At 34.7% G+C, this 17199-nt stretch overlaps 1 protein-coding gene across 6 annotated transcripts in view; it reads left to right on the top strand.

Annotated features, from left to right (window-relative positions):
- The window catches only part of LOC115446292 (angiotensin-converting enzyme), a 58320-nt gene that overhangs the window by 36301 nt on the left and 4820 nt on the right, over positions 1-17199 (top strand). For 4 of the 6 annotated variants that reach the window (XM_030172895.2, XM_037440818.1, XM_037440817.1 and 1 more), the window contains exons 2-4: positions 14393-14614; positions 15367-15622; positions 16453-16596. In XM_030172895.2, coding sequence (XP_030028755.1) covers positions 14393-14614; positions 15367-15622; positions 16453-16596 — 622 coding nt within the window. Of the gene's footprint in view, positions 1-4910; positions 5054-13785; positions 13973-14392; positions 14615-15366; positions 15623-16452; positions 16597-17199 lie in introns of those variants that run through there. The other 2 variants (XM_030172898.2, XM_030172897.2) reach the window with 2 other exon arrangements.

Raw genomic sequence — 17199 nt, 5'->3', positions numbered from 1 at the left:
TTTCTATTTGAAGACAATTCTTATGAATATATTTATAGAAGTCAGATGAGTGTTTAATGATGGTTGGGAATTTGGGACCTAGGTAATCCATTATATTCGCATTATAGGTATTGAAACGTTTAGAAGGGTTTTGTCCCAAAAAATGTTAAAATTGCCATGAACTGCTACATATTTACGAAATTATTTGTCGTTTGCGTGTCTCTTCATTTATAATGTAAAAGAATACAAACACACGAATTGAGAACCATCTCCTTTTTGGAAGCTAGTTGAAAACAGCATATAATGCGAATGCTAAAATATTTTAACGTGTAAACTGTAAATGGAATTCTTGTTTTATAATTAGAAAATTATGGAATTTAAAACTTAACGGTTGTATGGAGTGAACGATCTTATTAAAATAAATATTTGGATATTTAAGTAGCATATCTCGCCTTATGGACTAGTGGCAGACTCCTTAAACTGTAAAGCCCAATACTGGGTTCTATTCCGAGTGGATGCAATCGTATTTAGATGTTTTTCTTCTACGTACGTCGACTTTAATATTTAACTATATATTTTATTTATTTATTATTGTTATAAGTAAATACAATTTTATATTCTTACGTACTAGTACAATGCCCTACAAAACTACTTGCGCAGTTTGTCTGCAGGAACATAACGAGCCTCTAACTTATTAATAACTTTATCATGCTTTCAAATCAATGTATGTAAATAATAGTACCTAATAAATGCTATGTAAGTTTATTGAACATATTATATATTTTTAATAATCTGTCAAACTTGCCTTCTCACTTCTCTTGACTTTGTAAAAATGTTTGCATGTTGGCTAGGAGTTAAGGCCGTAGTAGAAACCGTGAAATTTATTTAGATTAAAGGCAGGCGAACTAATAACTAAGCCTTGAAAAATAAATTATAGACTAATTTTTAATCAGGAAAAGGCAACATTTGAATACTTATGCGCGGTCTTATACACATTTCCTTTTTTTCAGTAGAAATATGTAGTATCAGCATTGTGTGTTTTCAATGTTGAGTGGGTTAAATACGGTATAGAATATCTATACTATTATAAAATCCGAAGAGTTTATTTGTTTGTTTGAGCACGCTAATCTCAGGAACTCCAGGTTCAAATTAAACATTCTTTTAGTTTTGTATAGCCCATTTATCTCGGAAGACTAAATGCTATATAACGTCACGCTACGAGCAACAGGAGCGGAGATTCGATGAAAAGTTATGCAAAAACGGGAAAAATGCATTCCTTTTGAAAGCTTTCGTTGCGTGCGCTGTGTAACTGCTTAAATTACGCAACAACAATGTATGACAGAATTGTGTTCTAAAAAATATATTATAAAACAAAGTATCTCAACTGTCTGCCTGTCTGAACGCAATTGTCGGATTTCAAGGTTTCCTATGGAGATAGCATAAGACTTCCGAAAGACTTTCCGTCTTATTCCTAGACGTTATTTATTAAGGCACGGAGCATTGCTGTGATAACAAGTCTGTTTCTCAGCTTTGTTCATCTGAGAGCCAACTACATTAAAGTTGTATCTCAATATTAGCCAATCACAACTGCCCTATGTCTACGCACTGCGAAGTCTGCCATGCCGTCAGCACTGAGAAACAGACTTATTATCACAGCAATGCTTCGTCCTTAGATAAATAACGTCTATGAATAAGAGGAATAGGCTGCATTCTATCCCGTGAAAATATATCAGTATGCAGGCGAAACCGCGTGCAAAAGCTAGTCACACTATAAATAGATTTGTACCGCGACAGATTTAACTATCACGTACTCTCAGAGGGACAGGTCGTGAACTTGATAACAGTTTAAAATTACACATTACGTTAAATTAATTAATATTGCATCATTCGAATGTTAATGCGCCCATTAATTAATAAGTTCAACTTTTTATTAGGGAAGTTATTCTCATCGATTCGATATTGGTCTTAAAGACATTATTTGTCGAAGCGGATAGCGGAGTACACAAGGTGTTAAAACCCGCCATAGTGGCCCACGTAAGTGTGTCGCGTTTCGGGATTAGCCTGTGTATATCCGGCTCCAATAGGCCGGCATAATTGTGTCGACTGTCGAGGGGTAATCATCGCTCGTCAATCGACATTCTGTTGGATCTTACACCACTTACCATCACAGTGGGGTCACTTTACCATGCACGTAGCACGTATAAAAAATAATGACTAATTTCGTATAAAATCTATATTTATTATTCTCAGTGTTGAATACCTGTTCCTAATATAAACATTTCTTCACAGTTAAAGCAAGCGATAATTCACAAAGAATACACACATAACTCTAGAAAAGTCAAAGGTGCGTGCCCTTGGGTTTTGAACCTGCGGACATTCGTCTCGGCAGTCCGTTCCACATCCAACTAAGTTATCGCCGCTAAGTATGCGCTCATTTATTTCGTTTTTTTTGCAAACTTAAAATAAAAAAAAAGTCTTGCTTATATTTAGAGGAACAATTGGTACATCCATTATTAGAAATCCTAAAAATCTATTTAATAGTTTTAAATTTGGATGTTGGGTAATCGATATTCACTCTTAATACCTACGACACAAGTACTTTAGGGTCATTATTCGTACGTGCTATATACTTGGGTGTAAGCAGATGGGATCAGTTGGAAGGCCCTATCTCCCTAGATGTAACACAATAATTAAACACACACAAATCTATGTACAGTCAACCACGAAAGTTGGTGAACAAATAAAAAAATCGCCATTTAATTTTTTGTGACCTTATTTACAATCATTTTTTATTTAGTAAAATAAATTGCAATGGGTGAACTTATTTTTGATAAGGAAAAAGAATATTTTTATTGAAATCATTCAGTTTTTGGAATTTGATTATTTTTATTTAGGTTTTGGAATTGTTCAACTATTTTGTAGCCGATTGCCCGGTGTTAAATTATTGGGATTACCTAGCGATCTGATAGATGCATCAAAATATGAGGCTTAAACCCACCTGCCCCCTACAAATTGAAAGCTGCCAGCACTCTTGTCACTTGCTAAATAGCGATGGCCGCAGCGTTTAATTCAATTGTTTCGAGTTTGAGTGTTGTCATCGATAGACACTTAGGGATTTATTTTTTAAATTTCAAACTAAAAGTTAATATTAACGTTTGTTTGTATTTAAATACTAGTTCTATAAGGTCATGTGGTTCGGGTACTTCAGTTGGTACTGCCGAGTGGTCCGTGTTCTGTGCATCTACCGTAATGAGCTGTGGATGACTCAACGGCAACTCTTGAACGTGCTTTGAGACGGTACTTGCGAGGACAGAAGTGTTAAAATTTTTAGACGTCAAAAAATTTACCTGAGGGGAAGTAATTTTAATTTCTAATTTGCCAGTGCGATTATCTGGACATATATTTTTTAAAACGTTCAAGGCGTAACCCATTGCACCTGATGGTAAGTGGATTGAGGTCCAATAGAATGTCGACTGGCGGGAGATGATTATCCCTCGGCTGTCGATACAATCCCGGCCTGTTGGAACAAGATGGTTCATGTGGCTGTTTGATAATGATGATAATGTGGTGATAAATATTTGAAACATCAAAAATAAATAAAAAATGTTATACAAATTATTTTGACGAGTCCAATGCCTTAGTAGCACCTGTTAATATTAGAATTTCAAGCCGCAGTTAATTTTGTAATTTTGATATAGCAATGCATTTATAAATAAAATTTAAACATCCTACTGAAATTTCTTTGGCATAAATTCTTTGTAACCGATAGGATGTACATTGATAGATATCTCGTTCAGAAAGGCAATCAAGCATATTTATTTATTGTAATAAATAAATAATTTATTTTGTCTTTTTATATAAACCATCACAAATATTTTAAAGGATAAAAAAAAACACGATTAACGCAGTCGTCAGCGACTGTACACAAGCAGTGACAGTTAAGCTTACAAGTTGTCTTACACGCACACAAATAAACACGTGACCAAAGAGTCGAGTGCAGACAGGACATAATATTTTTTTATTTATATACTTATGTTAGCTAATCGCATCCCAAAAATGATGTAATAAATTCAAGATAATGATTGCTTTTAAAAAAAAAATGTATGTCTTATTATCCATTATATTAATATTAATGGTATTGATTGCTGCTCTTCTTGGAGAAAATCCGGGTAGATGGATACTAAAAAATATTATTTTAAGTTAAACTCAATTAATATAAAATTTTCTTGTCCTATTCTAAATTACTTCTTTATATCACTAAATCACTGTCTGCTATTAAGGTACCATCAAAATTGATTTAGTCATTGCCAAGCGTCAAATCAATCCTAACAATTTGAATAATAAAAATTATTTTAACTTTCTTAAAACAATCAGTAATCATATACCCTTCAACTTTTTTAAGTGTCCATTAGCATACTTGGACTTGCTCCAACACAAAGTTTATTGGGTTTTCCTAAAGGTCAACAAAGTTATAACTGATCAAATGTCAAATATCTTTACTACTGTAAACGTGTTTAATTTTTTTTTGTTTATGAGAACTTGGAATGCAGTTTTTAATCAGCTTTAAAAAGGCCCAAAAATGTATAAGTAGAACTTCTGTTAAATAATACTATTAATTTGTTTCACACGGTTCTTTGTCGCAAAGCGACAATGGTTATTGTTTAATGGTAAGTTTTTATTAGAAAATCTTATAAAATAAATATCTCACTATTGACTTAGATTTGAGTTTACTTTATAATGGTCGTAGGATCACAACAATATAGAGCCTAGCATCTAATCTCCACCTCAGAATACTCCAGTATACCGAAATACTTCGAACAATGGCTTCCGATACCTACGAAATTCAATAACACATCTGTCGATAAAATCTATGATCGAACATGTACGATTATCGGACAGCGGGTCTGTGTGCGTATCGAAGTGTGCGCAAGCGCCGCGCTCCGCAGTCATCGGCCGGCCGGACGCGGCGACTGCCCGTACCACTCACTCGATCGGTAAACTCCGTAACACTTCGGCACATTTCGATAAACGTATCGCGTAAAGTTCATGCCGAAATAAGCCGAGTCCTGCCCAGGTAAGATTTTCTTCACAGCTTTAGCGAAAGAAAATCGCTTTGCATAATGATATTGTATTGTACTTTCTATTCATACAATTGTGTTGTGATTCATAAAGTCCAGTTGTAGATTGATTTCAATAAGTATGTTAAAATCCTCTTTACCAATAATTAAGCAGTGGTATTTCATTTCCTTTCAAAGAATTCAAGACAACACGGATTAAGCTAATTTGATCTTTGATTAAATATGTTTTATTAACCATTAAGTAAGCAAATTGAGGTCAATATTAGTATTGATAATACATTGGCACGTCCAACTATTAATTGCATTCCGTATGTAAAAATGCAATGCATTGTTTTGTAAACGGTTTGCAACGTGTAATAATGTCAAGGTTCAATTCCCGGCGGTGTCAATGTCGTATCGTATAAACATAATCTTCGCTTACGGCTTTCTTTCTTGTTTCTTTGATTGTATACAACTTTCTACTGGTATATATAGTATCATGTCTATTATGCGATCCTAGATTGGTTTCTGTGGGGTTGACAGAGATGTAGCTTAAAGAATTGGTGTATCCGTCCCATCGCCATTATACAGTTTCACATCCGGGTAACTTGCATGTAATTCGCATATCAACACACGATCGATTGCCTAGCCTAGAAATCGAACTAGAGTCTAATAACTTTACCACTAGAGCAATGAGGAGTTTCCGCTACCAAATATGAGATTTTTATCATCAGTTCACTCAATCAAGTTGTAATATACGCTAATAAGTTCGCGAGGTATGTGATTAAAAGGTCATAAAATTAATTTATTCTTAGCCAACGTATTTCTTAGTCATACTATATACTATATTTAGGAAGGAAAATGACAATGTAAACAAATAAAACCTTCTTTCCCTATATTTTTCAGTCAAATGAATTAATTTCTGATTGTAATGGAGTTTAAAAATGAGGAAATATTTTATTTATTTTTATTGAATGTGGCCTGGTAAAATGTTTTATACCTCTGTGAACTAAGATGTTTTTGTCTGTGATGTATTGATTGACATTGAACGTCAAAGAATGTCTGAGAACGGTAGTATAGCAATGCCAGTTGTATACAACCATTATTTGTATTATCGTTGAAATAAAAAACATAAATTATGCGCTTTTTGTATTTAAACTCAGAGTTACAATAAGTATTTACTTGGTTGAATAAACCAAATAAATTAATAAGTTTGATATAAATCCATAAATTATATTTTTATTCGCGAGTGTACCGCAGATGTTATGTTAAATAGAAAACAAATATTGCGAAATATTTTTTTTATAGAAATAATGTTCACTAATCATTTTCGAAAGTAGGTTTGTTGGTTTATCCTTTCACAAAGCTACATTCGACGCGATTTTTTTTTACATATTTATATATCAAATTGACACACATTTTTATATTTTACACAGGGTATAAAGTTTTAGTTGACGTTGTAGTGACGAAGACGAAATGAAGGTTTAATTATTGTTAATGAACAATTTCTCAGTAATTATACAAATTATCTACACTTCAATGGTGCAATTAGAGTAAAATTCACAATACAAGACTTAATTTTTTTGCTGCTTTGTTAATTTATGTGTTATTGCTATATGTCTAAGGTCTAAATTTTCTTAACCTCTGTTCCTCCACGGTATAAAATCTTCTAACCATTTTAATGTATGTAACCATATACTTAATGATTTCTTATGTTTACGCGAATGTTAAACATTGAAGTAAAACTAATTTATGGATTTTTAATATAATTTTCTCTCGACGTTACGAAGACTTTACAGCCTTCGTGGTCACGGGGCGGACTGAGGTGTTGATCATCCGAAAAGTCAAAGCTACAATATTTACATATGTTACACGATTATACCTTTTTTTTATAAATCTTCGAAACGGGAGAAAATTATAACATAAAAATTCGCGATAAAATCCTTAAAATAGTTTTATTGCAATAACTATATACTTATAACACTAATATAATTGAAAAAAAGTAAAACGTGTGATTACGGAATTGGATGCTAGGGACCATATCGATGAAGATCGATGCGCATTTTTTTCATTGAATTTCTGACACGATCTTATCTTATTCATGAATACCCTGGCACTCCAGAATCTATGAATATTCTATCTGGAGTCCGCTTACCTTTAGAAGAAGAGGGGTCACTTTGCCATGCTTATTTAAAAATAATACAAAAAATCTATCAAATAGGGGACCGGCCTATGCTTGATTTTGTACATTATTCTATATGTAATGGTTAATAATACGAAAAAGAATCACTCCTGCGAAAACTGCATAAAAATGGTTAAAAAATGAGCGAGTAATTCATATTTAAAATATTGTAATGTGCAGAAGTGGGCGCAATGTGGGGATATCGCTTCATCTCTTTCTTTCGCACGCGTCTTAATTCCCGATGACGTCACATGTGGGTATTTCGTCTCTTTTCTGTTTCTTGTTAATTACCCCTTCCATCGAAATTCAAAGACTTATAACTTGTTGATTTTTAATGGATTTTAATAATTCCTCCTGTGTTATAATTTATATTATGTAAATATTTGATAATAGTAAAGAACAAAAATTAGTCCGGTCCCCTATTAAGAACCTCCACGTTTTTTGAAGTCGATTAAACTACTAAGCTAACAGCAAATTTCCGTAATGGTTATTCCGTTGAAAATTATAATTGCTCGAGTTTTATAAATATTTTGAATACCGAATGTATGACTAGACCTTTACTAATTCTTATGACGTTGCAAAATTATCGAATGTTTCTTTCATTAGTCATTCGTGAATTAATGACTTAAATATGAGATTTCGATTTTGAATTTGAATTGACGCATGCTTGTACACAATCTATCCTTGACATAAAGGGTATCTTTATTCCGAAAAATGCTCACTGAGGTTTCACGGGCAAAGCCGCGAGCAAAAGCTGGTCATTAAAGTCTATAAGATTCGAATAAACAAACTAAGATTGAGCCAGATCGTCGGGGGTTAACTTGTAGGGTGCCCGCATAGACCCGTTCTACTGCATTCCTGTACCCTATTTAAAAATAGTGACGGGATAACTTTGTGTGGAATAAAATGAAATTTAATTAAGACCTTATATCAGTCGCTTAGGGTTTATATTTTAAAGATTCTTATTGAAGACTTTGCAAATGCAATACGAAATATCTTACTTATATAAATGAGAAAATTTGTGCAAATGTTTGTTAGAAGTAAACGTAGAAACCGCCAATCGGATTTGGATGATAATTGGCATTAAGGAAGACCATGTATTGAATTAAGCTATAGGCTATTTTGTTATAAAAAAATACAGTGAGGCTTTAATTCTAGGACGATCATACACGCGCGGTTAGTCCACATATTTTTAGGTTCGCTGTTCAGTAAAAGTTTGCTTTATGTAGGTATACATACTGGATTTTGCTAGCGGATCGCCAGCATAAAAGAGTTTTCTCGGGATAAACGTGGCACATGTCTTTAGGGCTCCAAAGTTTTCATACCAAATTTCAACCAAATTCGTTCGGCAGTTTTTAATTTTAATAGACAGACGCGGCGGAGGACTGTTTTCTAAGTAAGCATGAGATTTGGTTGTATCTACGCAAACAAATAGCAGTGACAGTAACGCGATATATTTTTTTGCCGACACGTGTCCTATTATCTCGCGATTTCGAACACATGTCCAACACCGCACTGCCCCTAAACCTTTGCAAACAACGTTTATCTTAATTGCGAGTGATTATATTATCTATGGTAATAATTAGTGAACATAATTAGACGTGGTTTTAAGCGGCGATAGCCTAGTTGGGTGTGGAACGGACTGCCGAGACCAATGTCCGCAGGTTCAAATCCCAAGGGCACACACCTCTGACTTTTCTAAAATATTATGTGTGTATTCTTTGCAAATTATCGCTTGCTTACGATGAAGGAAAACATCGTGAGGAAATCTGCATACCTGAGAAGTCCTTCATAGGAATTTTGAGGGTGTGTGAAGTCTAATAATCCGCACTAGCCCAGCGTGGTGGACTAAGGCTTAATCCCTTTTAGTAGTAGAGGAGGCCCGTGCCCAACAGTGGGACAGTATATAATACAGGTCTGATATTATTATTATTATTATATATATTTTTTCTTTCGTTTGCGGTGAATGTTATTTAGAGCAGAGCATTTGGGAGGTCAATATAAAGGAATACTTACTCTTTGTCATTTCTATTGTATCTAAGTATATTTTATCTATTCTATTATATAAAGCTGAAGAGTTTATTTGTTTGAACGCGCTAATCTCAGGAAGTACTAATTCGAACTGATTTTTTTTAATGTTGGATAGCCCATTTATCGAGGAAGGCTATAAGCTATATATCATCACGCTAGAACCAATAGAAGCGGAGCAGTAATAAAATCTTGAAAACAAAAAAGTTGCAAAAATGGAGAAATTTCATTTCTTTTGAGAGCTTTCGTTACGTGCGCTACGTAAATTGTTAAAGTCGCTATTTTTAATACATATATAAGCAACCAAGCAGGTCAACTGCAGTGAATCTAATAACATCTCAATACAGATCCCATCGGCAATACGAATGTAAAATAAATGTAATTTTATCCTTCCGACTTACGACTCAGATTTTTCGAATAATTTTTTTTGTTCAATAGCAAACATATCGAAAATTCTCAGAAACTTATTTGAATAAAACAATTCGCAAACAGATTTATTGGAGCGTGTTTGGCTATTGCGCCTCTATGGACAGTGTAATCACATAAAAAAGGAATATTTATGTGATGACTCATGTCTGGTATCATGGAACAGGTTAGCTCGTGATGCAATGAACAAAATATAAAATACTCAAAAAGCCATTACTGTATTGTACCTAATCAATAATGTGTAAAACGGTAATGTACAGTCGGTCACAAAAGTGGCTGAACAAATTCAAAACTTTAAAACGTTTGTACACGTCAATTTCAATAGTTATTTTTTCTAAAATAAAATGAGCACTGTGAAATTTATTTAGTGAAAAATAAAAGCGATATTTGACCCAGACACAAAGTATGAAAGTCAATTTGACTTTTTTACTTTGTTCATCTACTTTTGTGGCTGATTGAACAAAGTTAACAAAGAACATACTAGCCTAATTTTGTATTTTTTTTTATCGGCGCTCGGCAAAGTGGATTAACTGCACCTGATGTTAAGCGAAGTAAATCCCAAAGAAAGTGCTGACCGGAAAAAGACACAAGCATCCCTGGACGATCGGCACCGTCATGCCGGCCTGCATAATTGCTTCTTCACACTCCGCTTGAGGGACCCAAGTTATAGATGGTGTCGAATATTTAAAAACAATAGCCACACCAAGCACTTTGGAACACAGAGTATTGCAAAGGTCTTTAGAGCGCTCGCCAGCCTAAAACAAAGATATTATGAACTATTTCCATAATGCTTAACTTAACTTAATATTACCCGTCCATTTTAGAAAGCTAATGTGGTACCCATTTGAAACCAATTTGGGACCACTTGACAACTGGATGAAAAGCATTTAGTTAAAAGTAGTGTAAAAGAGCTCTGATCTCATATAGCCGAGAAACTTTGGTCACAATGTACTTCGAATTGGAACACAACAATGTTTACTGACGATCGGTTCAAAAGCCTCCGCGCAACCGAAGGAGGCCCTCGGGGTCAACGGCAGCATCAAGCCTACCTTCTACGCTGCCGTTCATCCCAGGGGTCATCACAATCTCCGAGATGTGCACAACCAAGACGATGACCCCTTGATGGCCCCTATTAGTCGCCTTTTACCGCAGGCAGGAATTACCGTGGTGGAATTCTCCAAACGCCACCTATTCACCGGGCGCCAGGCGTTAGGACAGTATATAATACAATGCTGATGTTATTGTATTGTTATTGTGTTTGCACTCTGGTTACAGTTAAGGGCGGATTTACATCCAAATGACCTGTATTATAGAGCATAGTGGCGTTTGATATATTATATCAAGAAACCTCGATGCATTCAAATCTTAATAAAAAGCCCGCGAGATCAAAAAACAATTAATCAGTTGAAATAAACAACCTATTTGATTTTATAATTAATGATGTTACCGCGTGCCGTTTTGTTGGTTTTAAAATTGTATAAGTTGATTATATTCAATTATTTTTTTATCACTACGTTCAAAAGAACTATAACGGATTTAATTTTGCTTCTCTTCTCTGCAAGCTTTGTTTAAGGAGCGGTAGGTTCGTATTATTCAGAAGTAAATAATAAAATCTCGTGCAATATAATTACGTATGTTCTCATTTGCATGTAATTTTCGATATTTATTTTATCGTCTCTTGTATTTTAACCTATAAGCTGTTGCAGGACACGGTAAAATTTTGTACCGAACATATCAAGTTATTTTATTTTACTTTTAAATCTTAGGACAGCTTAGACTAATTATAAATGTTTAAAATTATTTTACAAATTTGTTGATATCAAACTTCCACATATATTATAACACCAAACACGATACAAAATGACAACTTGAAAATATTTTTTTCAACCATAACTAGTGTGATCAAATTTTGCATATAATAAATATAGCAGATATTAAAAACAAAATGTTTTGGTTCGAAGCCTTCAATGCGCACAGCAACCTTCGCTGGGTTTTTACATTTGCATAACTTACGAAGATGGGATCAGCAAGGGTGGCTGACCGAAGATCTCGCTCAGTTTATAAGATCGCGGGACTTGTTAGAATACGACAATGAAACGTGTTTTAATGTTTCTTTGGACCTTTGGAGATGATTTGTGGTTTAGGAGCCACCATCTTGTTTGTAATTTGGTATGCAGTTATTTATGAAGGTGACAAAGCGATGATCAATAAAATTAGGATCAAAAACAACTAAACAATTATCTATTTCCAATTATTCGTAAAGTGAAAATTTAATGAATATTTTTTAAACATTGTGCAGTGCAGTGCACAAGAGTCAAAAATGTTGCGCGAGCGCACCACGAGCAAATCAAGACAAAACAATTTATTTAATAAACAAGCTATAAATTCCTTTAAAGACATCACCTTGGCCAATACAATGCCAACCGGCTGCACTTGTGAAATATAAAACCACCAGTTTATGGATTACAAGAGAGCCTTCTACGTGTTTGGATTGGTGCCAACACCACCTGCATCGCCAATGATGGGCTCGGGTCAAGGTGAAGGAAGCCGCAATATACGGGGGATACTCGGCTGAGATTCTATGAGGTTTTGAATTTAGGGATCTTAATTCTGGGACTAGACAATGCATTTGGTGATATAAAGCATAATAGGAAATAAGGATTTTTGTATTGATTTTGATATGTTCCTATGAAATATCTATAGATTTAGTATTGTTTGATTTAAAACTAGGAGGCACTGCGCAGAAACTAATACGTAATTGTACCAGACACTATACAAAATGTCGGTAACGAGCTGATAATTGTTACAACAAAATTACTCAACTAGACAACAGTTGGCAATATCAAACTTCAATTAACTAATGATTTCTTATGTTTACGCGAATGTTAGACATTGAAAATAAAACTATTTTATGGATTTTTTCGCGGTTTTTATATTATTATTTTCTCCCGATGTTTCGAAGACTTTGCAGCCTTCATGGTCACGGAGGGTACTGAGGTGTTGTTCATCCGTAAAGTAAAAGTTACAATATCTACATACATTTTGCAAATATACAACTTTTTTAAATTTTAGGTGTTGACTTGATTGTTGTAGTCAATCGATACCTTTTTTATATTGGCACGGCAGTGAAGTGACCTCACTGTATCTGATGATAAGTGGAGTGGAGTCCAATAGAACGTCGACTGATGAGAGATCATTACCCTTCGGCAGTTGATACAACTTAGGCCTTTTGGAATCGGATATACATCGGCTGATCCCGGAACGCGACACACTCACGTGGACCATTATGGTGGGTTTAACACCTTGTGTATACTGTCCGGGCGGATATAAAATATATCCTACCACCATATGTTTTATCACAATATTATTATTAAAAAATCTGTCACAAGGATGGACAAACGACTTGAAAAAGTTCACAGGAATATATTGGACAAACAATCCGCATTTGACAAGTCCATCTGGAATTTTTTCGGGGAAGCTTATATTAACTGCGGGCCCATGTGGTTAACGTATCACAATACCAACTTCATCCTGCACACCTTATTACCGTATATTATTCAGACATACAAGGTTAATAGTTGATTTAGCATTCTATGGCGTACAACCTAAAACGTCCGTAACTAATAGCTAATTCACATGATACGCCATAAGATGCGCGCCGGACCGAAACGTCAAGGACGCTTGCGATCTTTCGACAACATTGACATGTAAACATGTTAGCAGTTATCATCAGTCACAGGATCATTGGTGAACAACGGACTCTCCCAAACATTTCCAGACCTTATCTGTAGTGACAAATTTTCTAAATTCTCTTCATAATTCATAATCTCTCACCTACGTGAATAAAGATCTCGTGTCCAAATTAATGTTTCTATGATTTCCAAAACCATTAGCTTGTCTGTTGAGTCAGTTAGGAGGTAAATGATAATTACCTGAAAATGTTAGTGGTCACTGCTGTCTGCTACCCATTAACATTAAACACTCGTATTGCTGGAAGCATTGTGTGTGTGAGGTGACAGTTTAAAAAAGGGTATTGGAAGGTGCCTTAATTTATTGAGTCTTCCACAATCTTACTAACTCTTCGCGAATTTTATACTGTAATGTAATAAAATTATTATAATTACGATTTTTTTTTATGTAAAACCTACTTTAAATGATATCCAAAACAGTTCGGCTTCTATTTGATATAAAAAAAAGTAAAAATGAAAAAAGAAATTTTGACAGTTTCAAATATTTTGTATGGTTATTTCGAGAATTTTTAGCCGTTTATCTTGTTTAGATTTTATTTTATAAAGCTATGGTAAGTGCAGATGACAACGAGCTCCATCATTTGGAGCTAATTACTGTGTTGTATCCTCAAAATAATTATTTTAATTGACCATGGGTTTTCCTACGATTTCTAGTGTATTCTATACATGTTTTTGGTGTAATTTAGTCATTTTGTCGTCCATATTACGCAGTGTTTCAAACCTTACGTTGGTTATATACTACTTATTTAACGTATGTTAATTATTTTTAAAACCAAGTGCTTATATTTTAGCTTGTGACAGTAAATTGTGGTTATTTACTATAGTAGCTTCTCAAAGAACACTATCCTTTAAGGCTATCATTAGGTGCAGTGCATTGTGGAGTCACATTATTGGCCCCGTAGGATAATATAGAACCTACGAGACTCAATCATCAATACTCAGATTAATAGTTGTTTTATCTTTTGTTCCAGACGATGCTCAAAATCGGTGGCGGAGCCGCGCTGTTGGCGGCGATCGTCGCCGTGTTCGTGGTGGCCACCCAAGGTCGGGATCCCGATCTGGAGGCGCTGGAGCACGAGGGCCGGGAGTACATCATGCAGCTGGACGTCGCGACGGGAATGAGGAAACACCTCGCCATCCTGGCTGAGTGGGAGTACACCGCGAATATCACCAAGGAGAATGAGGATAAATGGGTATGAACTGATGTTCTTTTATTTTTAAACTTATTAAGCGAAACGTTGGGTTGGATGGTAAGTGACTGTCGCTGGTCATGAATAATCATGTTTAGAAATTGTCACTGCGTGTCTTACGTTTAAGGAAAATCAAATACAAAAAGTAATGTAAGAAGACAGCGATTATTGGAGCTTAGGTAATTTCAGGAATGAAGGACGCATTGCAGAGCACAGTCTAGTATCATGAAAAATGATAATATTCTTCATAAGTAATATACTGGTTTCGTCATATAGTTATATGAAATAAACATTACAATAAAATTATTGGTAAAAACAATATGGTCAAACAAAGAGCGGCACCGTGACTTTAAATTTTCCATTTGATTTCACGTTGAATGGGTTATCAAGCAGTTTTATGCAAGATTCATCCATGCTTAACTAATCAGCGTTTTTTTATAACCGTAGGCTAGTAAGCGAGTAGTTGGTGTACCTAATAGGTATCCTAATATGGTGATCCTTGCGGATCATGAGCACTTATAAAATCTGAGAAAAGATGGCTGGGTTTCGAAAAAAGTGAAGTTGAGATATGAGAAGGATTCACTAATAAAGAAATCCCTTTCTATTATTTCCCTTATAATTAGTTTAATTGAAAGGTCTTGCAAAGTAATTATCGAATGTGTTTACCATGAGTTTTCCCATTTCCTAAACATATTACGAAAGGTGTATTAAAGCAATATTTTTTTATTAGTTCTGATTTCCTGACTTCCATTCAGATTCAAGTCCGAGTAGACCTGTCACAGCAAGAGAAGCGCGCATGGGAGGAGACCAAGATGTATCGGTGGCAGGACTTCCAAGACTTCACGCTACGCAGAATGTTCAAGAAGTACACCCAACTCGGGGTTTCTGCATTACCTGATGACAAGTACAAGATGCTGATGAGGTCTGTTTCAGGAATGGAGGCTAACTACGCAACCGCGAAGATCTGCTCGTATAAAAATGCTAGTAAATGTGACCTCGCTCTGGAGCCTGGTTAGTGAATTTATAGTATTTTGGAGATATAGCCCTGGGGTGATGGATCCCAGATCGGAAAAGAATCTATTGTTTTGGCTTGCTCCCATTCATATAATGGGATGGAATAATAACACAAAGCGAAAAGTGGGTTAACTACTTGCGCTTCTGCTTACCCCTTCTGATATAAAAGGTGTGTGCGTGTGTATAAATGTAGAGAACAACGCTTTTGTATTGTAGTCTATTGACTATATAATGTATAGATTGTCTCAATCGGAGCGACCTCAATTGATGTTTATTCTTGAAAAAAATGTGTGTTATAATAATTATCATATTCTAAGCATGTTCTACAAATAGTTTGTACATTAATCCGTTCTTACTTATCAATGTCGTAATTAATGTAAAATAAATAATCCAATGCCAACACGTCGCCTCATCCTACAAGTAATATTATTTTATAATAGAATAAATCATGTCATATATCTAGATATAAATATAGTGTTAATGTATAAAAACATTAATGGTTAGGTATCCTTAATTTTTATAATTTGTCGCCTGGCATACTACATGTCGCACTATATTATGATCATTGTTGCTTTCTAGGCAAGCAGTAGCATTGGTATTATTAGGCTCAACATCGAATGTTCATGGTGATGAGCACTGTTATATATAACCACTTTAAAATTCTGCGCAGAATAGCTTCTGTTTATATATAAAAAACGTATTAACGCTTTTAGAAATCTTAAACAGCTTTTTAACATTTCCTACAAATGAAGCTGTTCGCTGTGTAAACACAAAACTCGAAAAATAACAGAACTTAATCAATTACTTAAAAATATATATCATTTCAGATATAACCGAGATATTCGCCACGTCCCAGGACCCTGAGGAGTTGAAGGACACGTGGGTACAGTGGCACAAGGCGGCCGGCGCGAGGGCCAGGGCAAACTTCACCGAATACGTCAATTTATACAACGAAGCTGCCCATCTTAATAGTAAGTATATTTCTTTTCTTTACTAAATAACTCGAGAGGAAATGACGAAACAGTGTAGCGCTATTATAATCTATCTAATCATTAATGGCCTCTATAAACTTGTTTAAAGCATAGTTTTAGATTTTCATTTGAATCAAATTTGAAAATCAAGAAATGGAACTAAACAGTTTCATCAAGATTTCTTGGCGAGAGCTAAGCACTTCAAGCGATGTGACTCTTCTATATCATAGTTGAAATTTTATGTTTCTAGTTAAAACTAATTGATAAAGTATTGTACACTGTCTTTAAGTGACAAAGATGTTAACTTCCATACCTTTACGAAATCATTTCTCGTCAATTCTATATTTGAGCCCTATTCCACTTTCCACTTGGACCAGGTCGGTAACTATGCGGCACTCGTATTAAAACATTGTTATACTTTGCTGATTTGGTTATCCATAACTTATTTTCCTTATGGCAAGGCGACAAGGTCGCCTTTCACGCCTGTTTGACGACTGTCGTCATGTTTCTAAGATACGCTTCATTACCTTTCTTAGGAACTTACGAACGTCAGCTAAGTATTAATACATTTATAAATATTAATATAATTCTGGGAATTGATAT

The sequence above is a fragment of the Manduca sexta genome, chromosome 20 (assembly GCF_014839805.1).
Source record: "Manduca sexta isolate Smith_Timp_Sample1 chromosome 20, JHU_Msex_v1.0, whole genome shotgun sequence".
Lineage (NCBI taxonomy): Eukaryota > Metazoa > Arthropoda > Insecta > Lepidoptera > Sphingidae > Manduca > Manduca sexta.
The sequence above is the reverse complement of the archived record's forward strand: the minus strand, read 5'-3'. Positions and strand labels throughout refer to the sequence as shown.